The sequence below is a fragment of the Podarcis liolepis genome, assembly GCF_965112155.1.
Source record: "Podarcis liolepis genome assembly, chromosome: 7".
Taxonomy (NCBI): Eukaryota; Metazoa; Chordata; class Lepidosauria; order Squamata; family Lacertidae; genus Podarcis; species Podarcis liolepis.
Window position 1 is genome coordinate 57,905,213 of NC_139561.1, and position 22,805 is coordinate 57,928,017.

The 22,805-nt window shown below is 45.7% G+C and overlaps 3 protein-coding genes across 6 annotated transcripts in view; 2 read left to right on the top strand and 1 right to left on the bottom strand.

The window, feature by feature from the left end:
* Positions 1-762, bottom strand: part of NUP93 (nucleoporin 93) — a 73,758-nt gene extending 72,996 nt beyond the window's left edge. The window contains exon 1 of the mRNA XM_083511460.1: positions 627-762. The gene's annotated coding sequence lies outside the window, so the exon portion shown is untranslated. The remainder of the gene's footprint in view (positions 1-626) is intronic.
* POLR2C (RNA polymerase II subunit C) lies at positions 542-13,141 on the top strand. 3 transcript variants are annotated; one of them, XM_083511525.1, is made up of 10 exons: positions 542-1,708; positions 2,106-2,728; positions 4,601-4,650; positions 5,622-5,690; positions 7,025-7,077; positions 7,791-7,919; positions 8,847-8,898; positions 9,690-9,858; positions 10,760-10,834; positions 11,477-13,141. In XM_083511525.1, the coding sequence occupies exons 2-10, from the start codon at positions 2,643-2,645 to the stop codon at positions 11,619-11,621; spliced, it is 828 nt and encodes a 275-aa protein (XP_083367651.1). In that variant the 5' UTR covers positions 542-1,708; positions 2,106-2,642; the 3' UTR covers positions 11,622-13,141. The 3 variants fall into 3 exon arrangements, with proteins under 3 accessions (XP_083367651.1, XP_083367652.1, XP_083367650.1); XM_083511526.1 differs by having other exon boundaries at positions 741-850; positions 2,351-2,728; XM_083511524.1 differs by having other exon boundaries at positions 1,054-1,169; positions 2,351-2,728.
* Positions 13,142-14,579: 1,438 nt separating this feature from the next.
* Positions 14,580-22,334, top strand: RHBDL2 (rhomboid like 2). Of its 2 annotated transcripts, none has more exons than XM_083511516.1 (7): positions 14,580-15,283; positions 16,816-16,967; positions 18,080-18,192; positions 18,747-18,847; positions 19,654-19,714; positions 20,683-20,744; positions 20,838-22,334. In XM_083511516.1, exons 1-7 carry the CDS (start codon positions 15,059-15,061, stop codon positions 20,961-20,963), a joined length of 840 nt encoding a protein of 279 aa, XP_083367642.1. In that variant the 5' UTR covers positions 14,580-15,058; the 3' UTR covers positions 20,964-22,334. The 2 variants fall into 2 exon arrangements, with proteins under 2 accessions (XP_083367642.1, XP_083367641.1); XM_083511515.1 differs by having other exon boundaries at positions 14,600-15,283; positions 21,948-22,334.
* The last annotated feature ends 471 nt before the right edge of the window (positions 22,335-22,805 follow it).

The following is a 22,805-nucleotide window of genomic DNA, read 5'->3' on the forward strand; positions in this document are numbered from 1 at the left end:
CCTCTTCCATCACCTACTTTATCTGGAAGAACCGTCGATTTAACACGGAACCTTTTAGGGGCAGAACTGGCAGCTTTAGGAGAGGTTTAGAAAAATCCAAGGCGACGATTACCGGTGACTGCACAGTCCTTTGCATGTCTACTCAGAAGTAAGCTCAACGGGCCGTACTTCCAGTTAAAGGTGTGTAGGTCTGCAGCCCAAGTGGTTTGAGTGACAAATCCACAGAGCAGGAAGAAGAGGGTCATCTGCTGCTGTTAGCCAATGATTTCAAAATAGAGCCTCCAGGTGCAGAGGCAGTCTGGCTCCGCACAGTTTCTGCATGGTGTTGGGGATAAGCAGGAAGGGGAAACCCTCGCCCCACGCTATCTAGTGAGCGACCGCTGTTTGGAAGCAGGAGGCTGGGTCAAGCGGCCCCTTCTGCCCTGGTTTTAATGGTGTTCGGCACCTTAAAGCGGGGCGGGAAGGGTGGAAGGCGGCACATCCGGGTACTAGGGCCTACGGCAGAGGAAGGAAAAAAGGGGCTGTAAACGCGTGCCGGGCAGAGACACGCGTGAGGGAGGCTAAGGTTTAAAGCTCCCCTCAGCTGCGTCCGCTCCCCGCCATCCCCCAGCCAAAGGGCTTCTTACCGTTCTCGCTCCGCTTCCTCGGTCCGCCGCGAGCCCGTCACGTCAACGCTGTTCTGCTCCGCGCCGCGAGCTCTGATTGGAGGAGAGCCCGGCTTCTCCCAGCAGCCACCGCGGCCGCCTTATTTCCACGCTAAATATAAGAAGGCACTAAGAACAGCGGACAAATTTTTTTGTTGTTGTTAAATAAATAGCTCGGGGGCGTAAGACTTGTTCCACTGCTTAGAGTGGGTCCGGAAAGCAGCCTCTTTCACGACCGCGGGAAGTGGAGGGAGGGTCAGCGGCTGTCGAAAATACCCGGATGTGAGCGAAGGCGAGGCAGCCACGCTCCCGCCGGTTGCAATCACTACTAGCCGGGCTTGGTTGCCATGGAGACAGGAGGCCCCAAGAGCTTCGTATCTCTTACTACAACCCGGAGATTTGGGGAGGAGAGCAGTTATTTTCCCTCCCCCACAAAGATGCTCCTGCTGCATTCATCAATCAAATACGAGCTTAAAACGGAAATGTTTTATTTTATAGATTTATGATAAGCTACCTTTCAAACAGGTGATATAAAAAGAGTAGTAACAAATCAAGGAATGCCCTTAGCATTAAAATGTACAAAATAAACCAGAATGATAAAGAAAAAGCAGTAAAATATATTGAAATGTTTTTTATCAGAAGGCTCAGCACCCCACCGCATAGAGCAAGGATTTATTGCATTCAGTCTTGCAGTGGTATCTCAAATATTAAGGCAAATATTAAGGCTGCAATCTTAAGCGCATATATTTTATCAATTTTTATATTAGGCTGGTCCTAAAAAAGATGCCCAACTTTGGAGTGTATCCTGTATACAGGCAAAGTAAAGTAACCTTACTGGGGCTTCTGAGTACTGTAGACTCAGAATATATGATTGCACTGAAACAAATTCATTATGGTTTCAAGGCCACAGTCCACTTCATCGTGGTAAAACCACCTCCATTCTTTGTTGAATAAATAGCGATGCACAAGATACCCTTTGAAGCTTTCTAGCTATGAAAGGCAACAAGTGCTTAGACCAGTCACAAGGTCTTGGGTTGTAGCCTTTTTAGCCTTGGGTGAGAAGAGCTTTGCGCCCGGGACGGGGAAATGGGAGTCAACAGACACTCAAGGAATAGTTACAGATAGGTAGCCGTGTTGGTCTGCCATAGTCAAAATAAAAAAATTCCTTCCAGTAGCACCTTAAAGACCAACTAAGTTAGTTCTTGGTATGATACTTCAGTGTATCTGAAGAAGTGTGCATGCACACGAAAGCTCATACCAAGAACTAACTTAGTTGGTCTTTAAGGTGCTACTGGAAGGAATTTTTTTATTTTGACTCAAGGAATAGTTTCAGAGAAAAAGCTTTATTCTGCCATCCGGGGTGGCAGAAGGAGCAAGTGCGATAGATTCACAAAACAAGCACGAGTTCACAGTCATTTGCACAGAGCATATATTCCCCTCCAGTTCCCTCCCCTTTCTCAGGAGTCCTTCAGGGTCATTCTACACATTGTGGTACTATATGTATCTGGAGGAAACAAAATTATAGCAAAGTTGTGCACTATGCTTTCTTACCCTAATTGTGTTTTATTGTGTGATGCTTTTAATGCAAGCCGCACTGGGAGGAAAGGCGGGATATAAATATGAGGGCAACAACAACTGAAGCACTCAAAGGTCCTTATAATACGCAGCCAACGTGATTATTGACAGAGTTTGTGTCCCATGTGCAGATGAAGGAGGAGAAGCAGCAGGAACAACCACAACTCCACGTATCCAGGCGAGGGAAACATCCCCTGGCTTGCGGCGGAGAGCAAAGCTCAGACCAAGGCCCACCAGAGCCACAGAGGGAAGCAGAGAGCAGCGACCACGAGGCAGCCGCCCAGGCCGGGTCCTCCGGGTCGCTGGGGGGCGAGCAAGGAACCGTGAGCCGGCGCTGGGCTGCGCCTCTCCCAGGCAGGAGGCGCGGAAGAATTGTCCCCGCTCCTCCTCCAGGTCCTGGTGCTTCTGCCGGGCGGCCCCGCCATGCCTTACGCCAACCAGCCGACGGTGCGCATCACGGAGCTCAGCGACGAGAACGTCAAGTTCATCATCGAGAACACCGACCTGGCGTGAGGAGAGGCGGGGGCTACGGGCGTGGGGTCGGGGCCTCCGCAAGCCTCCCACGGGCGGGTTCCTCTCGGGCCGCGCTACTACCGATCCGCCGCGCGCCTTGAACCCCCCGCTCTCAACTCACTGCATGCACATCGAAGAGAGAAGAGCTTTGGGGGCTCAAAACGCAGTGGGGCGCAGCTGGTCTAGCAGCCACATCCCCCATTGGGAAGCCCGAGAGCAGGCCCAGAGACAGCACTCTTCTCCGCCTTGGGATGTTCAGGATTCAGGGGGCTCTGGCCTCCCATGCGGGCGGGCGGGGGGGGACGGGCAGCGCGTGGATGTTGGGGGTAGTAGCCGTGGATTCACAGTGCCGGATTTACGTAAAAGCTAAACAAGCTATAGCTTAGGGCCCCACTCTCTTGGGGGCCCCCAAAAAAATTAAAGGGGGAAAAACTGGACTTTGATAAAAGCTTTGATAAAATACATATTTTGATCTGTGCAAATGGCTTTAGATACCTATTAGATTAGGTCCATAAATTACCATATAGCATGTATTCAACACAAAAAACAGCGACAATTTGTTGTTGACAAAAGACAGCTGGATATATAAAGGGCCCCGTTACCTTCAGTAGCTTAGGGCCTCATCAAACCTAAATCCGGCCCTGGTCATAGACCCCATGAATGTTAAAGCCATCCAAACTGCTGGCCCTCACCATGTCTTGTGGGAGAGAATGCCACTGTTTAACTGTGCTGTGTGAAAAAGTCATTTATCTGCCCTGAGGTTATCCCACATTCAACAGGTTACAGCATTATGGGGCTTTTTAGGTTAGAGAAAAGGTGAGGAAGGCCAGGACATGATGGAAGTTTATAAAGTTATATATGCCGTAGAGGGAGATCCCTCCTCCACATAACACTAGAACTTGTGGACATTCAGTGATGCTGAATGTTGGACGGATGAAGGAAAGTCCTTCATGCAAGCGCATAGTTAAACTCCCACAGGAGGCAGCAATGGCCACCAACTTGGATGACTTTCAAAGAAGATAGATTTGTAGAGGATAGGGTTGTTGATGGCTGCTACCTGCAGTGGCTATGCTCTGCAGCAATGCTTCTGAATACCAGTTGCTGGAAACTACAGGAGGGGAGAGGGCTGCTGTGTTCTGGTCCTGTTTGTGGGTTTCTGTTTGGGGCATCTGGTTGGCCACTGAGAACAGGATGCTTGGCAATGCAAGTGCTTGTTCTTCTGGTTAAAGAGATGCTAACAATATCTGTAGGAACTATTAACAACTCTAACTATAACTCTCTCTATGTAATTGTTCTATAGAATATTAAAATCAGTTCAGAATGAATCTGTCAGCAGCTGCTATGTGTAACATAGCAAAGTCTGTACTATTGGGCACATTAGTGATCATATGCATGCATAAGCCCTGGATGAGGAAGACTCTGGAGGGTAGCACTTTGGGCAGATAACACTTAGAAACACATGCACACATCCCTAAAATACCAAGCAGGAAAGGACTATTGGTTTCCTCTGAAATTGGCCCAGTCATTTCCCATTAAGTCTACACTGTGCCACTGACTCTTAAAAGACCACTTTTCCTCAACACAACTTGTGGTTTTTCTCTTCAAACTGCCCCCACCCTCTGCTTCTCTGTTGCATTGAAATATGAGTCTCTTGCAAGATCCCCTCCATGGCCTGGTTGTGGTTCCTTTGCCCTGACTGCCTTGTCTCAGGGCTCTGATCCATAGCAGAGTTTTAGAGGGAGATTGCACCCAAGGCACTTCAGAAATAGTTCTCAAAGCACGAGCTGAGAAGGGGGCTCATAACTTCACACACGTGGTTCAGAAATACAATTCAGATTGTATAAAAACTGTTGTTTTTTCTATTCTAGAGTAGCAAATTCCATCAGGAGAGTCTTCATTGCTGAAGTTCCCATCATAGGTATTTCCCCATTTTATATTTTGTCTCTTCTTGCAAGATAATTATATTGCTAGGCTGATCAAAGATGCTGGTGCACATGCACATGCATCATACACACACAATGTGTTTCTGTCCTATTTCAGATATTGTGGTCCACAAGCTGCACTCAGGTAGTCCTCAGAAAGGTTGAGATATCTGGACTGGGCCTTCCTTGCACTTGATTTCCCCCTTCCCTGACACTGGAGATTGAGGCAGTTTTTCCCAGGGTTGGATTTATCAAACAGGCTAGCAAAGTCCTGGCTTAGGGACCATGATTTTCACATTATGGGACTGGTGAAGTGTGCTAATTAACTCCCCCACCCCAAAGAATACAATTAAAAGGGGTTCTTTTCCAGAGCTTGGTCTGGGGCCTCTTAGTGGTCTTCAAAACACAGCACTGTTTTTGATTATGCCTGCTCTGAAGGGGGGATTTAAGTGGTCCACCAAGACCCCAATTTTCAAGCTCTCTTGCAAGGAAAGAAGAAAAAATATTATTCATCCTGGTCAGTAACCTAGATTTGAATGTATTACTTACAAAAAGTTGTGCTTTTGCATGCTTCTCTAATAGCGTTGAAGTTTTCAGCTCTATACTAAAGTGGACTGCCAAGGCTTCTCTCAAGGCCCTCCAGAACTGTAGTCCTCTAAGGAAATTCCAGGTCTCTAGCAGAAAATTTTCAGCATCGCCCCCAGTCTGCAGTTCTCAAAGGAACTTGGGGGCCACTCTTTACAACCAAACCAATTTAGGTTTGTCATAGACCACACAACTCCCATCAGCCCCAGCATCATGTAGCTGTACTGTCTGGAGCTGACAGAAATTGTAATTGAAACATATGGAGAGCACCAGGGGAGAAGCCTAGTTTGAAGTGTAGATGTGCCTCAGAGTCCACATTCTCTTACCGTTGATGGGTGAAAAAGTATTTTCTCATTTTGGGTTCTTACTGTCTTGTTTGCAGCCATAGACTGGGTCCAGATAGACGCCAACTCCTCTGTACTCCATGATGAGTTCATTGCACACAGGCTGGGTGAGTACGTAGAAGATGGAATGAAGGAAAACAAAAAATACAACCCCTCATTACTCTTTAAAGAGGGGCAGCATTAGCCTGTGGTGCAGCAAGTCTTGTAGTGTCTTAAAGACTAGCAAGTGTATTATGGTAGAAGCTTTTGCGGTCCAGAGTCCACTTCATGAGATTCATGTGCCTGTTGTTTTTTACTTATCACTTATAAAGCACCCAAACTTTTTAAACATTGTACAGCAGTTGCACAGTTCACCAACGTGATGCCCTCCAAATGTTGAACTGAACTCTCATCATCCCATTGCCTCTTTCTCTTGCATCTTTTTAAAAAAACTATTTTCCACATATAATCAATGAGATACAATAAGGTACATAAAGAAACAAGGAAGAGAGGCACGATGTTTTGTTATTTAGAAATCATAACAATACTTCAGCAAAAGGAATTAAAAGTGTCCCTCCATAAATCCCTGTGCATTTTAATTGTTGCAAAAACAATACATTTAAACCAAACTGCATAAAAGTTATCAGATCGTTTTCCTTTTTCTCTTGCATGACTTGAATTAGCTTTTTCATAAGTGCTCATTCCCAAAGTTGTTGATCAAATCTCCATAAAAGCAGTCTTTAGGGATCTCCGATATCTTGCTATACTGATTTGAGTGGCCGTTAGTCATCAAATTAAGGGTTGAGCAGCTTGCCTTCCCCAAGGTTTCAGGTGGTATATGAGTAAGACCTGACATATATTGATCAGGCTGTACGTAATTTCTGTAGATTTGCTTGTAGCTCAAGCCCTGTTAATAGCTCATATTTTCATAGAAATCTTTCATCCATATAAGCCAACAGATTCCCAGTTTTAGAATACCACCAGCCTGTCGTTATTATACAATTAAGAGTGAAAAATGAGAGAAATGAGGAATGAGTGCAGGGTTTGGAAGGGCTGGTTTGGTGTGCCAGTTTTTCCATACAGCTAAATGGGCTCTTAAGTTTCTCCTGCATCTTTGTGGGGGGTTTTTTCTCTTCTATCCTCTCCCCACCAACCCCCCCTTTGGATACTGTGATATTTCCCCAAAAAGAGACAAGCCCCAAAGTTTAATAAAATAATGAGATGTATTGGACATTTCACTATTTTATTAAGTTCCATCTGATGTTTCTTCAGTACCTTGTTGAGGTTTGTTTCCCACCCACTCCAGTCTTTGGGGCTATTTCTTTTTTTACCTCTGGGATACTGTGAGCCACAAAAGTTATTCTGGTGTCTGAAATTTGAACAGGAAACTCTGTTTGTTGATGCTGACTGGCTGGCTGCCTTCCAACCCTCACATGGCTGTTTTCACTCATTTCCTTCTTAGGTTTGATCCCACTTACCAGTGATGATGTTGTTGATAAGCTGCAGTATTCTCGGGTGAGTCTTGACCCTAGTCAGCAAACTAGATTTCTTGGAGGATCACTGTGGAAAGGGAGTTGGAGACAGAGGGCCAAAGATCTCCCTCACCACTTCAAAGGGGCCTCTCGTGGACCACTTCCTTCACATCTCTTTTCTTCCTTTGTTGGCCACCAGGGCATAGTATCCTTCAGGAAGCCAGAAAGGATCCAGGAGTGTCTTGTTTCTAATTCCTTGTTTACTTGCAGACAACTAGTATATCAAACAGTCATCCTGATTTGCTTGCGCAAAATTTGCAGCAAAATTAGATGACCTCGGCCATTGGTTGCTTAGTTTGTGGCAAAATTAGACCATGTTGTGTCAAGCTAACATATCTGACAAGTTCATTTCCACGCCATTTTTCTTCTTATTAGTAGTACATTTATATCCCAACTTTCCTCCAAGGAAACTGGTGCACATGGTTCTGCCCACTTCCCATTTCGCTAAATGATCATTTTCTGGGAATCGTGAACAAGAGAGGTCTGTTGCCTTCTTGGGCAGCTTGCATCTTCCCATAAACATCTGGTCAGCCACAAGTAGGAACAGGATGCTGGACTAGATGGGCCGTTGGCTCTGATCCACTTCAGGGTCCTGTGTTCTAGTTCTTGGGGTGGGAGAGCAGCAGCATCACTGATGGGAGATGTTTCGAGTTACAGTTGGACCATCCTGTCCTGCTTTTCTTCCCCTCCCTTCAGGATTGCACCTGTGATGAATTTTGTCCTGAGTGCTCGGTGGAGTTCACGCTCGATGTCCGATGCAATGAAGACCAGACCCGCCACGTCACATCACGTGACCTCATCTCCAACAACCCCCGAGTTATACCGGTCTGTACAGAGTTCCTGCTCTATCTCTGCAAAGTCTCTTAATTGTCTTTTTTTGTACAAATAAAAGTGAAGTAATGTAGGAAAGCTCCAGTGCAGGAATAAGAGAGGACAATGCCTCAAAGGTACCCCCAAATACTGTACATGCTGTTTCCATTCATTTGGTGGCCATTTGCATAACTAGTCCATGATTTCCATTATTTCCTATGTCAATATTTCTAATCTGGATTTTTTCCAATCTCTCTCCATTTTTCAATCGTTACTTCCTGAAATGGTTGTAGCCAGCCAACAAAGGGAAAAAAACTGATTTGTCCAATGTCTCCTGCTTTCTGATTCATTTGATCTTGCTTACTTCCTCCTTCCCTCCCTCCCTGCATGGTTTCTTCCCCAAAATGGCTGCCACCCACCAGCAAAGCACAAATATGCAAGGAAATAAGGAAGCGAGCAAACTCCCAGTGTTCAGATATCTGAATCTGCTGTTTTTAATGAGCTTTGGGCATAATTCTTTATGTGCAGATAAGTGAGTTTTTGCAGAGCAGGTGGACAGCAGGACTTGCATGTATATGACACCTGATGTCTTATACACCAGGGCTCTAACTTGGTGGTAGAGCACCTGCTTTGCTTGCAGAAGGCCCCTGGTTCAACCCCCAGCGTATCTCTAGGTAGGGCTAGGAAAGAACCCTGGAGAGGTCTGAAAGCCTGGAGAGCTTCTGCCAGTCAGTGTAGACAATATTGAGTTAGACCAATACTCTCCCTCATTATAAGGAAGCTTCCTATGCTCCTAAGTCAGGGTGGGAGAAAAGCAGATTGGGATCAAGTGGTATTCTGATCCAACTCTGCAGGCCTTGTGTTTAAGCGAGGAACTCAGTTTTTAAATTCAGAAGATGCAAACTGTCTTCCCATGACCTCTTCTCTCTTTGCTCCACACAGGTGACATCCAGGAGCAGAGATAATGACCCTAATGACTACGTTGAACAGGATGGTAGGTACCCAAGCCAAAGGCAATCTACAGGCAGAGTTAGCCATGTGATTGTATTGTATCTCTATGGAGCCATCCTTTGATGCAACTGATGCTGTACCAGGTTGTGTAATATGTATGGATACCTATGAGAAGTCCACCACAATGCACCCATATTTTGGCTTCTGGTGAGAGTTGCCTTTAGATGGCAGGTTTGAGCCCCTAGCCTCCCAAAGGGTTGCAGGTACAATTGTGCATGTTTTCTTTAGACATCTTCATCTGTTGTGTTTGTTTTCTTTAGACATACTCATCTGCACATTATGGAAAACTCATTTTAAGAGAAGGTCTGTTACATGAGAATCAACTTGTGTAAGGTGTAGGGAGGGGGAGCTCCATTCCCAGCATCCATATGCACATATATGAGTAGGGAAACATGAAGATGGGATACCCCATCCAGGAATCATGCCTGAACAGAGCTGGATTCTCTGATCAAACTAGACTTCTTTGTTTAATTCTTCCTGAATTGTATCCAGTCACATAGCCTTTGAGGCCCAAGGGCTCTATAGGCATTAATACACATGTGTTACTCAACATGGGATGAGAGATGGTCCATGTAGGTCCCCGCCCACCTTTGTGTGAGCAGCACAACTGTTGGTATTGAGGGAGTGTCCTTGAACTAGATGCCAAGATCCCTGCCCCAGCAGCCCCATGTTACTACACCCCCGTTTGGGCTTCTGGTGAGAGGTGATTTTGAAGGTACAAAGCATCACAGCTGTTTTACACCTCTTCACCAGTGTATCTCTGTGTTCTTCTAGACATCCTAATTGTCAAGTTACGGAAAGGCCAGGAGCTGAGGCTGCGAGCGTATGCCAAGAAGGGGTTTGGCAAGGAGCACGCCAAGTGGAACCCCACAGCAGGAGTGGCTTTTGAGTACGACCCAGATAACGCCCTGCGACACACTGTCTACCCTAAACCAGAGGAATGGTGGGTTTCCATACAGAGGCATTTCAAGTGGGGAAGACACAAAGTTGTCAACTTCTATTTCTTGTTTTTTCACTCTTAAATTCAGTTGACCAGATTTCTACATTGTTTATTTAAAAAAAAAAGTTCTGAAGAATGTTCCCCAGCATTTTAACACCTAATTCACATCTTTTCCCAGGCAATGTCCCAGTTTCTCAAACTGGGACCACCTCATTCAGGTGGTTCATAACATGTTTGTAAAAACACAATGAAATATCATACATTATCTGGCGCAGCACATTACAATTGCTAAAACGGGCGGGAAGATCATTGAGTGGTCTGCCAAGACCTTCAGCATTTTCAAGTTGTCTGTGAGGGGGTGGCGGAAGTTTAGGGACTACTGTACTAATGTGCATTTTTATGCACACTTTATGCTAATAAATGCATTACTGTACATGGATTTTGGTTCAAGAACTGCATCACAAAATTTGGAGAGGTGCAATTTTTTGTGATTCAGTTCTCAAACTGTTGTAGGGAGTAACAAGTTCTTCTTAAAACACAAATCAAACTCTTCCTCCCCATTGTATCTCTAGTTTAAATAAAAGCAAACTGTTTAGGGTATATTGCGAACTTTACATCTAACATTATGTGGAAGGAACAGAGATTGGCAAGCCCTGTGGATTAAATTTTTACACATCCGCACAAAGATGCCCCAAAATGGGGGTGGGAGTCTGCCCTCCTGCTGGTTGCCCTGATCTGTCATTTCTGTTTGCAGTCAAGGTGAGAGAGGTTAAATCAATAAAATGTGCTGAACAAATTTGGTATTGCATTTTCCCCTATTTTTCCCAATATTTATGGGCTGAGGGGTAGTTTGTTTTCTCCTTATGGATTCAAAATTTCTGGCAATGTTATGTCTCTATTGTAGGCCAAAGAGTGAATACTCTGAAATTGATGAAGATGAAGCCCAGGCTCCATATGATCCCAATGGAAAGCCAGAGAGGTGAGGCATTTGATATCTTACCAGCACCTGGATGTGTGTGTATGTGTGACATTATTTTGCCCACTACATCTTGTAACAGCAAATTCCACAGTTTAAGTTTGTGCTGTGTGAAGAAGTATTCTCTTTTATCCTGAATCTTCCAAAAATTCGGCTTCATTGGATGTCCCTAAGTTCTATTGTTACAAGAGAAGGAGTAAAGCTTTTCTCTATCCACTTTCTCTACATATATCTATGATCTGTATGTTGAATATTGTGTTATAGCCATAGCTCAGTGGAGGAGAACCTAATTTGCATGCAATAGGTCCCAGGTTCTTCTCTAGATAGGACCAGGAATGTCCTTTATCTTAAATCCTGGAGAGCTGCTTCCAGTCTATTTTGGACAACGCTGAGCTGGGACTAGTGGTCTGTGTATACATTCCCAGCATAACCCAGAGCACCTCTTCTTCCCTGGCGAGTGAGTGTCATCAGCCTCCATGGAAAACTGAAGCACTTTTAGACATTCACAAACAACTGAGTTGCAGTGCATCCTTTTAATAAGCAGTGTCATGAAGATAGTTCTCTTGAGTTTCCCTTACTGTGTGCTGGGGTTCGAGCAAAGAGCATCTCTCTCTGAAGACCTCTCTGGCCTCTTTATCCTCTCAGGTTTTACTACAACGTAGAGTCCTGTGGCTCCCTGCGTCCTGAGACCATCGTCCTCTCTGCGTTGTCTGGCTTGAAGAAGAAACTGAGCGATCTCCAAACCCAGCTGAGCCACGAGATCCAGAGCGACGTGCTGACCATAAACTGAGTCTTCTCCGTCCCCCAGAGTAGCACCAGTTCCTGAGACTCTTGCAATGTTAGTCAGGAGACTGTTGGCATGGAGACAGCCTCTGAGGAAGATGATGTCTGTTGATGTGTCTCCTGCTGCTTTGGTCTGCAACTTCCATCAGCCCCAGCCAGCATAACTGATGGTCAGAGATGATGGGAGTTGTAGTCCAAAACAGCTAGAGGGCACCAAGCTGAGGGGGAAGGCTGATGCTTGCCATTTTCCCTACAGAGAACTAGGCCCTCCTCCGCTCTCTTCCTCCCAACAGCACAGGTTGCCTTCTGTTCTTGCCCTGGCTGGGCTTTTGAAGCAAACTTCCCCTGTCTAGCAGATGTACAGGTTACGCAACTGTTGTTTGATAGCATTTGCATTTATTACTTTTTGGAATAAAAAAAAAATCCTTTCCCCCTTGCTTAACCATGTGTGAAAGCTTGTCTGATGCCTTGGGAAGGAGATGTCAAAGCGCTGATTTCTTTCCAGCCAACATTAAATTAATGAAGGTTGCAGATTGTCGCTCTGACAATTTCCCTTTCAGCAGTTTTTATGACCAGGGAGGTCTGGAAAGCAAAGCTCAGAACATAAAACTGTAACTTCTAATTCAAGAATTGAGTAGCTTGAGCAAAAGTTTTAGAAAAACAACACGGTTCTAGCCCTGTTGCAGAACAAGAGGAAGCTGGGAAAATGATGAGCATTCTTGTTAAAACTTAACAAGAATTTACACTCCCTTCTCTTCCCCATTCCCTTTCTATTTGCGAAGTGGGAATGACTCTGCAGGTGCATAATAGACTTCCATTGCTTGCGCCATCTTTATCCTGCCCTTCCTCCCAAACACTAAAACACCCCTATGAAAATGTGTAGTGAAATGTGAAGGTTGGGAATCTCAGGTGAGAAGCCCCCAGGCTTCAGAATGGTTGCAGTATGGTTTAAAGAACCCTAACCCTCCGGCAAGGGTTGTGCACCAGGAGGGCAAGGGAGAGGAGAAACTTCCCCCTCCTCTCCCTTTACCCTCAAATTAGTTCTGCAGGGATGGGGGACCATCCTGATAAGAATTTGGGAGTGTGGAGGGGCAGGAGGGCTGCTGGTTGCTTTCAACTCCAGGATTCTCTGATTCTCTTATTGATATTCTGAGTTATGCAAGGGCAGGTCACGTCCATAAGTGTGCCCCAAATGGTCCCTTGGTTCTTTTAAGGATGCTACTGAGGTCTACCTACCTGATGAGTTGTGCTGTTGTAAATGCTCACTAGAGGGCATCCTTGCTTTTGTTTGATGAATGCTGAAGCAAAGTAAAAATCCCTCCTTTGTTGTCATAGAAGTGATTCTGTAAGTTGACACGCTTTACCTCTTGCATGTAGCAGTAAGGGGGATCTGTTAATTTGGGGAGAATGATCGTTTTAGTAATAGCCAAAATGTCCAATATAGTATAATTCTCTCATTTCCACCTATTTATTGTTTTGCCAAACAGGTTTATTGTTGTTTCAAAATAAACTGTTCATATTTCTGAATATATATGTGCCTAAATATTTTAATTTGCACTGAGTAACACCCAATGAGTTTAAAACACACTATTTTTGATTTTTTTTGTTACATTAACTGTCTGCCCAAAATATGGAATTGAATACAGAGTAAATGAGAAGGGAACGGAAATTTTAACTCAATTGCAAATGAGTTACTCAGTGAGTGAATTTTTTTATTTCATAAAATTTATATGCCGCTTGTAGAAAAAACCTCAAAAGCGGTTCCATTAGTGCAAGGATTTACACTTCAGCAATAGAATTTCCCCCTTTCCTTTCTCACCCCTTTGCAGCATGCCTATCCTAGTTCTGTTCCAGAGGGTAGGGAGCCCTCAAACAGATTACGGGGGAGAGGGGGGAAAGTTCAGTTGCCTCAGAATAAATCCTTCCATTACTGAAACAAGCTACTTATTACTACAGTAGACACCTCCCATAGTTCTCTGCTTCACAGCAGCTGTGATTTTTCAGAGTTTAGTACTGTATGTGGATAGAATCTCTAATTTCATCATGGTTTGTGGGGGGGGGACATATAAAAATCACATAAATTCACAAGGATCTATGGCTTGGATTTTTGTTTTGCAGGGCAGTGAATCCCTAAATCTGTGGTGGGGTTTTGTGCTGCAATATTCTGATCTGGGTGTGTTAAGAAGTGGACAGTTGTTCTGTAGGATTTCCCTATAAAAATTCCAGAGGATCCATGATCTGGATTCACATTTTTGCACTATGGCAGCTCCATGTAATGGGTTTTATTGCTCAGTTTGTGCGCATGATGACTTCCAGGAGTATCCCGTATAAAATTTCTGAGCGTCCATGACACGACACATTGCAGGATCCATGGCTTCTGAGCTGCAATTCATTGTAAGGATGTGATCTGTGATTTTAGTCACTTTGGAGGGAACCCACTGTAAAAATCCATAGGTCCATAAAGATCAGTGGCAGTTCCACATGTTGATAATATAAAGGCAGAGATACGCACTTTTGTTGTTGCTGCTGTTGCCCTTAATCATTCCTTCTATCTAAATACCCAGAGGGTCCCTGCCTTGCGCCATGATTCACGACTCCCACCCCAGTGTGCTATAGTAATATTTATTTATGCCCCACTTTTCCCCCCTAGCAGGGACTCGAAGCAGCTTACAGATAAAGCAAGAAGTGCTGAAAACGGGCGGAGGGGCGGGGACAAGCCCAACCACAACAAAAATAGCAGGGCACCACCACCAGTCAGTTCCCCAAAGCTGCCAGTTCACCTGCGGGCGGAAGGACTGCAAGGAGGAAACCTGTCTAACTTCCCTAGGGAGTGACTCGCAGGCGCTCCCGCTTCGCCTGGCTGCCTGTCTTCGCCCCGCCTGGCCCCGATCGCGACTCCTCCTGCGCGCCGCTCCGGCTCCGAGGGCGAACGAGCGTGGCTGCCTCCTCTCTGCCTTCGCGGCCCGCCCCTTCGTGCTGCTTCCGCGCCGCGCCCGACTCCAGGTGGGCGCTCGTCGGGGCCGCCGGTGGTGGACTGCTGCTCTGCCCGCCTCCTACGGAGACACCTTCCGTCCAGCCTCGGAGCGCCCTCTGGGGGATCCGGCCAGCCGCGCGCCCTTCCTTCGCGACGGCAGCGGCGGTGGGCGATCAGATAGCCACGCCCCGGGCTTCAGCGGGTGGCGGTGGCTACTGCTTCCGACGGGGTCCCCGCGCCCTACCCCGGCTCGCCGTTCGCGCTGCCCGGCGGCGCGCAGCCCCGTGCGCTCTGGTCACCGTGCGCTCTGGTGAGCGCACTGCGAGCCCAGTGCCGATCCGTGATTTGGACGGGGCGGGCTTGGGGTTGGGCCGCGTAGGGCGAGGCTGCTGGCGGAGAGCCGGGGCTTCCCTGACGATACCCGCCTCTTCTTCTTCCTTGTTCGGCACGAGCAGGCTGCGGCGGGCGCGATGGAGCTGGAGAGGTTGAGCGCCGAGGAGGAGCGGACAGCCCGGTCCCAGGAGGGCGAGGAGGATTCCCGGGCCACCTATCTGGAGAGAGCCTGCCTGAGCTGCGATAGCCTCCACAACACGGTGTCCAAGTGGATGCTCCCGGAGGATTCCCGGGCCACCTATCTGGAGAGAGCCAACTGCATCCCGCCACCCATCTTCATCCTGGGCATCAGCGTGGCTGAGGTAGGGAGCTCTCCCAGGAAATGTTCAAAACTCTTCCTTGCTACCCGACTCCCGCCTAAGATCCCAACATATTTTTCACAATTTAGGATGACAGACAGTGTAATAGTCCAGGATGCCCTCTTCCCTGTGCGTGTGACAGTTTGAATCTGTGATCTCATTTGCCTTCATGAGTAAAGTGTTCCTGTTCAGTTACTTGGGGCTCCACCTAGCTGTCAATTTACAAAAAAAGCCCATGCCATGGTGCAGCCTTCATGGGATTATATGATTTCAGAATGCAAGGGTGGGATGGCTGAAATGAATTCTCTGCCTTGTCAGGAACCTTGCGCTGGGAAAACTAGTGTGTCAGGGAAAAGCAGTCCATCCTCCTCAATAAAAATGACTGCTACCTTTCTGTGTGCAGGGATTCTTACTTTCTTCCTATGTGCATATTTACATGCTCTTTTCTGAGCATATGAAGTTCATTTCAAGTTAAGTGTCAGTTGATTGACAATAGAAATACTACTGCCTCTAAATGGGGAGTAAACATTTTGCTTTGCTGATCTTAGTTTACATGACTTCGGATGAATTGTGTGACCGTATTTAAACTAGAAATGGTCCAATGAGGGTCTGAAAAGACACATACCCATCCGAAAAGCTACTGCTGCTGAGGGATTGCAGGGTTCTTTCCAGTCTGCATCGGAAAGGAGCTCGGAAATCATGACTGCCAGGGTTTCTCTGGTCCACAGAAAGTATTGTGTGTATAGAAAAGTTATATTGTCTAAGGCTGCTTAGCAAGGCTCCTTTGAAACACATACTCAGAGATTTCATAGGAGAACACTGGCAGCAGTTGCCTTATACCAAGCAATGATAGTCCTATCTAGCTCAGTAGTGCCTGCACTGACTGGCAGCAGTGGCTCTCCAGGGATTCAGACGGGGAGTTTTTCCCCATCCCTCTCTGGGGATTGAACCAGGTTCCCTCTGCATGTGCAGCAAGTGCGCTGCCGCTGAGCCTGCCATAAAGGAGAACAAATATTGAGGCATGTGGTCACGCAGTGCCACTAGTCTATGCAAATGTTTGGCTCCGTTAAGACAACATAGAACATTTATTCCAAATAATAATGAAACTCACAGGTGAAGAATACTTTTATTTTTATAAACATTTCATATTTGCAAAGGGAACATTTGCATGAGTTAACACTTCATTATCCCTTTGGAGCTGAGCTGGATGATTGGACTTTGGTCCTTACAGGCTTCGGTGCTTCATGGGTTACATTTTTTATTCTTTGTTTTCTTTCTTTTTGTTAGGTTTGCACTTTTCTTTTCTTTTTGTAACAAATCAATAAAAATAATTAAAGAAGCAAAATAAATAAAGGAAGACTCCTCTATCCCTTTGCCCTCGGTGCAGACTTCCTGTGCTCCTAAACTTTCGGATGCACCAGGTTCTGGCGACTCTGAGATATGGGCGAGAGATAGGTGGCAGCAATAGCTGCTCTGCCCTTTCGTTGTTTCCCTGAGCCAGTCTGAGTCCGACTGCAGTCTGTGTTTCTTTCTAGGTGGCCGTGTTCATTTATTACGCGGTTTCGAAGCCCCAGAGTCAGTGGCTCACCCTGGACTGGGAAAGCAACCAGAACAGTCCTTTCATTTACAGGCCTGACAAAAGGAAGGAAGCCTGGCGATTCTTGTCTTACATGCTGGTGCATGCTGGGTAAGCAACCCATTGCATTGATTGGTGGGAAGAAGACTTGGCCTGTTTAAAATAAAACAAAAATCCTGGTCTATGGGATCAATGCCTGGGTTAACTTTGGAAAGCGCAACGGAACCTAACAGGCTTTTAACCTGCTGGAGTTAAGAAATGATTCCCATCTCAAAGAGTTTGGTTTGGAATGTGCATCCCAGACCTAATAAATAAATAATAATAAAAATATATCCAGTAGCGCCTTAGAGACCATCTAAGTTTGTTCTGGGTACAGTGGTACCTCGGGTTACAGACGCTTCAGGTTACATACGCTTCAGGTTACAGACTCCGCTAACCCAGAAATATTACCTCGGGTTAAGAACTTTGCTTCAGGATGAGAACAGAAATTGTGCTCCGGTGGCACGGCAGCAGCGGGAGGCTCCATTAGCTAAAGTGGTGCTTCAGGTTAAGAACAGTTTCAGGTTAAGAACGGACCTCTGGAATGAATATAGTTCTGAAGAAGTGTATCTGAAGAAGTGTGCATGTACACAAAAGCTTATACCCAGAACAAACTTAGATGGTCTCTAAAAGATGGTCTTTTATTTTTTTATTTTGACTGTGTCAGACCAACACGGCTACCTACCTGAATCATCCCAGACTTGTTAAGCTATATGAGTGTCTCCCCCTCAATGAAGCTGGGATGAGTTATGGATTATTCTTCGGTGGTCACCCCTTTCTCCTAAGATGGTGCTTCTCTGGCTAAGCCTCAAGACAGCAGTGCACCTTCTATGATGTGCTTAAGATTTTCAGTTTCATGAGGCTTGGCCATTAGAGCAGCACCCATTTAATCACAGCCATGTTGGCCCTTTGGCACAAGTGACTGAGTGGGTGACTTGTTGAGTGCCCCACAAAGAAGGGCAGCAGGGTCCTCAAAGTCTTTCCTTTGCTGGAGACCTTGTCTCAGTTTCATCTGCATCTAAACTGCCTTATGGCCCAGGGCTAAGAGAGTAGTAAGCGGCCTGTGTGTGTCAGCACCTGTAGTTACTTAGCCTCCAGCACTTGAATGTAGATTTTGTTTTTGTCTTAATCAAGATAGACATAAGTGCTGATTCATCTTCTCCCTGTGCTTTTTTCCTTTGCAGCATTGAACATATCTTAGGAAACCTCTTCCTGCAGCTTCTCTTGGGGATCCCCCTAGAACTGGTTCACAAAGGACACAGAGTTGGGTTGGTCTATATTGCAGGAGTGCTTGCAGGTGAGTGGGAAGAGAAGAGATTGGAAAACAGGCAGCACAGTCATGCCTCTTTCTATGGGAAGCTTTACCGTATTGGTCTGAATATAAGCCTCACTTTTCCCCCAAATTCCGACAGTGAAAAGTTAAAGTGCGGCTTAAATTCGCGACCTTACAAAAATTGGCTTTTACGATATCGCTGCTGAAACAGACATACGGTAAAATAGAACAAAAAAATGTTTTCTTGCCAATTTGCGAGCTTGAGACTGTTCATTTGCCATTTACAGGTGTGAGTGCCTGCGGAATTGTAGCAATTGAATAGCAATTTGTGATTTTAGCGATTGTACAGTAACTTTTGCAGGCTTGCAAGATCAAAGGCTTAAATTGTCTGGAGTTACAATTCTACCAACCGCAGCAATTTTCAGCCTATAGCCCAATTTTAAGGGAGCAGCTTATATTCGGGTATTGTCTTTCTCTCTCTCTCTCCCCCCCCCCTTAAATTTTAAAGGTACGTTTTATATTCGGGCCAATACAGTAATTAACCTGCCACAACCCTCTTCTCCCCACCACTGCTGCAGGTTCCTTGGCAAGCTCAGTCTGTGATCCTCTCCAGGGCCTGGTAGGAGCATCAGGAGGAGTCTATGCTCTCATAGGAGGATACTTCATGAATATTCTAGTGGTAAGGAGGTTGCTCAGGATTCAAGTGAAGTTGTTTGCAATTGGGGTTGGTATCAGTAAACATATAACCACTCAAAGGTAGGCCATACCTGTTGCGGGTGCGAAGTTTAATCCTAACTCGCTTTGCTCCATGGAGAAACAATTCTTTTAGGCACTTAGTTCCACAAACCAAAGCCCTGTGAGGAACAGTTGAAAGAGCTGGACATGTTTAGATTGGAAAAGGGAGGATTAAGGAGAGCAGCTCTCAAAAAAATTGAAGGTCCATCAAGCAGAAGGTGGAGCAGACTCTCATTCTCTTTTGCTCCATGAGGACGAGACTAGAACTTTGGGGGATAAAGATGGCAGGGGAGCAATCAGGAGAAATGCCTGAATGGCAACAGGTTGTCAGCTGATGAAGAGGCTGTCCCAGGAGGTGATGGGCCATTTGTAGTTGCAGACTCTCCACTGCAGACTCTGCCCTAAGCAGAGGACTGGACTAAATCACCTTCAAAGTCCCTTCCAATAATATGATTGTATGAAAATGCAAGATACCTCCAGAACCCATCTCTCAGACTCACCCAAATGTTTCAAAGATACAGGAGTCCCATACCTTCTCTCCTCTTTATAAAATATGTGTGTTGGTGGTGGTGGTGAGGTAACATCTGAATCATAGAAACAAAGAGTTGGAAGAGACTCAGGGGTCATCTCGTCCAACCCCCTGCAATGCAGGAATCTCAGCTAAAGCTGCCATGACAGATGGTCATCCAACAGCACCCTGAAGAGGTATGGGGTTGTTCAAAGGTTTCTTAATGTTTTTGTTCTTTACAGAACTTCCGAGAAATGATTCCGCTGTTTGGAGTTGTCAGATTACTCGTCATACTCAGCATAGGTATTTTTTAATGTGTCCCATTCTGATCTAATCTCTCTGTAAATCTGTAAGCCCATTTACTAAGCCAGCCTCTTTTTTCAGCCCCATGCTCACTAGGGCATACCTACAGTTCTTCTTTTATGTGGCAGTTTATTTACATAGCTCCTTATTTGTTTAATATCATGCCTTTTATCCCGAAAAAGCAGAGTGTCTAACAGAAAACAATTTAATACAGTCATAAAATAATAGTAATAATTCTACGTTATAATCCACAGTTTGGAAGCAGAACAAAGTCTGGTGGACTGTTTTCTTTTCAAAGAAGGTGACCCTTGCTTAACTTGGTTGTAAAAATAATTTAAAGGCGTAGCAATTACAGCTGAGCCATACAATTCAGACTCTTCTTATATCTACAATGGTCTTCCATTGTCTTCCAAAATTTGTCATTTATATATAAAAAGATTGCTCTTATGTGCTTCCTCACTTGTGATACCATGATCAAAAATTTATCCCCCCCCATCTTCTCCCATCCACCCCTACCCCTGCTGTGATCGTGATAGCAAAGTATTTTTGTGGCACCCCAAATTTGTCCCTTTTACCTTCTTTATAAAATAAGTATTAGATTTACTTTCAATGTCTGCTTCCATAGGTGATACTGTGATGCCAAAGGTTTAGAGCTTTTTACACCCACAAATTTGTTTTTTTTAAAAAAATACTCATTTACTTACCATTCCTATGGGGCCCCTGCTGTGATTCTTTGAGGCCAAAAGGTTGTTGTGACCTTCCCAGACTCCCAAAATATGTCTTTTTATTAAAAAAAAATTAAATGGTGATGCACACTTCTACATTTTGGCCCTTAAGGACTTGACCCAGTGGTCAATGTGGCCCTTGAGCTCCACTGTCCTGTCAGTGGTTCCCAGGCAGGGAGGCTGCTCCGAAGTGTTTTGAGGCCTTGCCCAGTTTCCTTCTGACCACTTGTCCTGTTTTCCTAGTTGGAACTGATGTGGGATTTGCTTTGTACAGAAGATTTATTCCCGATAATTCTGCGCCTCAGGTAAGCGCGTTTCCTGCAGCAGAGTTTCATCGGGCTCTCTCAGCTTTCTGCTTTGGGTAACTAACTTGGCATTTTCTTATTTCCCTTCACCAGATGCTCCTCCTTCCTTCAAGGGCTGAATCCTTCCACTCTTCATGCTGTTGGCCTTTGGGACTGTATGATTTACCTGCGGCCTTCTTGCTCTCTCTTTTTCCTCTCTGGCACCTTACGCAGGGTTAGAATGAAGAAAGGCCTGTTCTGCGGGTCCAGCTCAGTGGCTGCCTTGGAGCTTCAAATAACACCGGAAGGAAGCTGAGGGGCACTTTGCATGCTGCAGGTTGCAGGGGAAAGTGGGTGGGTGAGGAAGCCTGAAGAGAAGTGGCTGCATGCGGAAAGAGAGTCCAGGAACGGTTCCCACATTAAGATAGGGCTGAATGCTATGGGGAATGCTCTCACCTGCGTGCTCTGTAGGAAAGGACTATTGGTCTTGAGTCAGCCTGGCAATGCATTGGAAGGAAATCAGCATGTTCTCTTGGTCCATGCAGAGCAGAAAGGGGGTTCCCAACTGGGGGGGAAGGTTCTGTAGCTGGAGTCAGACAAGCTGCCTAGGAAGGGAGACCTGGCTTCCAGCAGCAACCAAGACAACGAAAAGCAGTTTCTACTAGGGAGTGGGTGTGGGGCATGTGTGGCTCACTCTGAGGTGGGTGCCTCTCTCTAGCATTTGTTGTGGGGTCCTCCTGCCCCACCCTTGCAGTCTCCAGCCGGTTCCCCGTTTTTGTGGGTTCCCTGGAATTCAATACCCCCCTGCTGCATCAGTGCAAGCATTTCTCCTTGCCAGGTGGAATGGTCCACCCATTGGGGGTTCTCCCAATCCTCCAGAATGGATTTGGGGAAGGGGGAAGAGAAGGTGGGAGCCCTATTACACTGGATAATGTGCTGGGTTAACCCCTTGTTTTTCCTGGCTGCTGCACGTTGGCAGAGTTGTTAGAGCTCTTGGAAGCTCTTCTTGCAAAGTCCTTGACTTGGGGCCATTGTTCCTGCTTGCAGCCCCCGCTTTCCACAGTACAGACTGCGCTGAAGTCCTTCTGGACACTTGCTGCCAATTCTGCTCTGGCTTTCCCTTGCGCTATACTCGCAGCCTCTGTGTCCTGACCGCTGCTTGATCCTCCATCCTAAAGTGGAACACCTGCTAAGTGTCTCTCTGTGTTTGTTTTTCCTCTTAAGGTTTCCTTTGTGGCCCACATTGCCGGAGGTCTTGCTGGGATGTCAATAGGCTATGTCATATTCAGTTGTTTTGATAAGAATTTCATTAAAGATCCTCGATTCTGGGTCTGCATAGTTGCTTACTTGGCATTTGTAGTGTTTGCTGTATTGTTCAATGTGTTTTTTTCACCAGCAAACCAATAGAACACCTGACAATGGTTATGCAAAGCTTTAAAGGACAATATGAAGTGATTTTCTTTTCTATGGGTGATATTTCATTGCAACAGTGTTTTTTGTTGGTTGGGTTTTTTTAATCACTATCTTGCCAAAGTTAAATGTTGCACTTCAGTGCTCTGAAAATATTTTTTTTTTTTGTATTTTAATATTAAACTGCAAGCATTTTCATTACTTCTTATGTTTGGAATTATTTTGCTGTGCCATAGCATATGCACAATATGATACTTCATTTATATATGAGCTTGTTGATCTCTGCACACAAGTGCTCCTGCATGTGATCATGTCTTTCCTCATTGAGATCAAAGAGATCAGTTTTGCCTGATTCTGTCCAGATAGTCTGCCATGTTCCGACTACAGTTACAAGAGAAATAAAAATTTTGAGGGAAGGCAGTGGGGTGGGGATGAAGCAGATTCTTTTAGACCCATTTCAGTTTGGCTTTAGGCCTGCAACAGCTTCTGTTGCTCTCATTGGTTATTGAGAAAGGGGTAGGCGAGTTTTTCCCTGTGGATTCTTCCCAGCCTTTCAGTGGTTTTCTATACCATTGACCGCAGTATCCTCCTAAAACAACTCTGTTGGGTCGTGGGTGGGGTTGCACTGTTATTAAGGTTCCCACTAGAGAACAACAAAATTCCCCTTCTTCA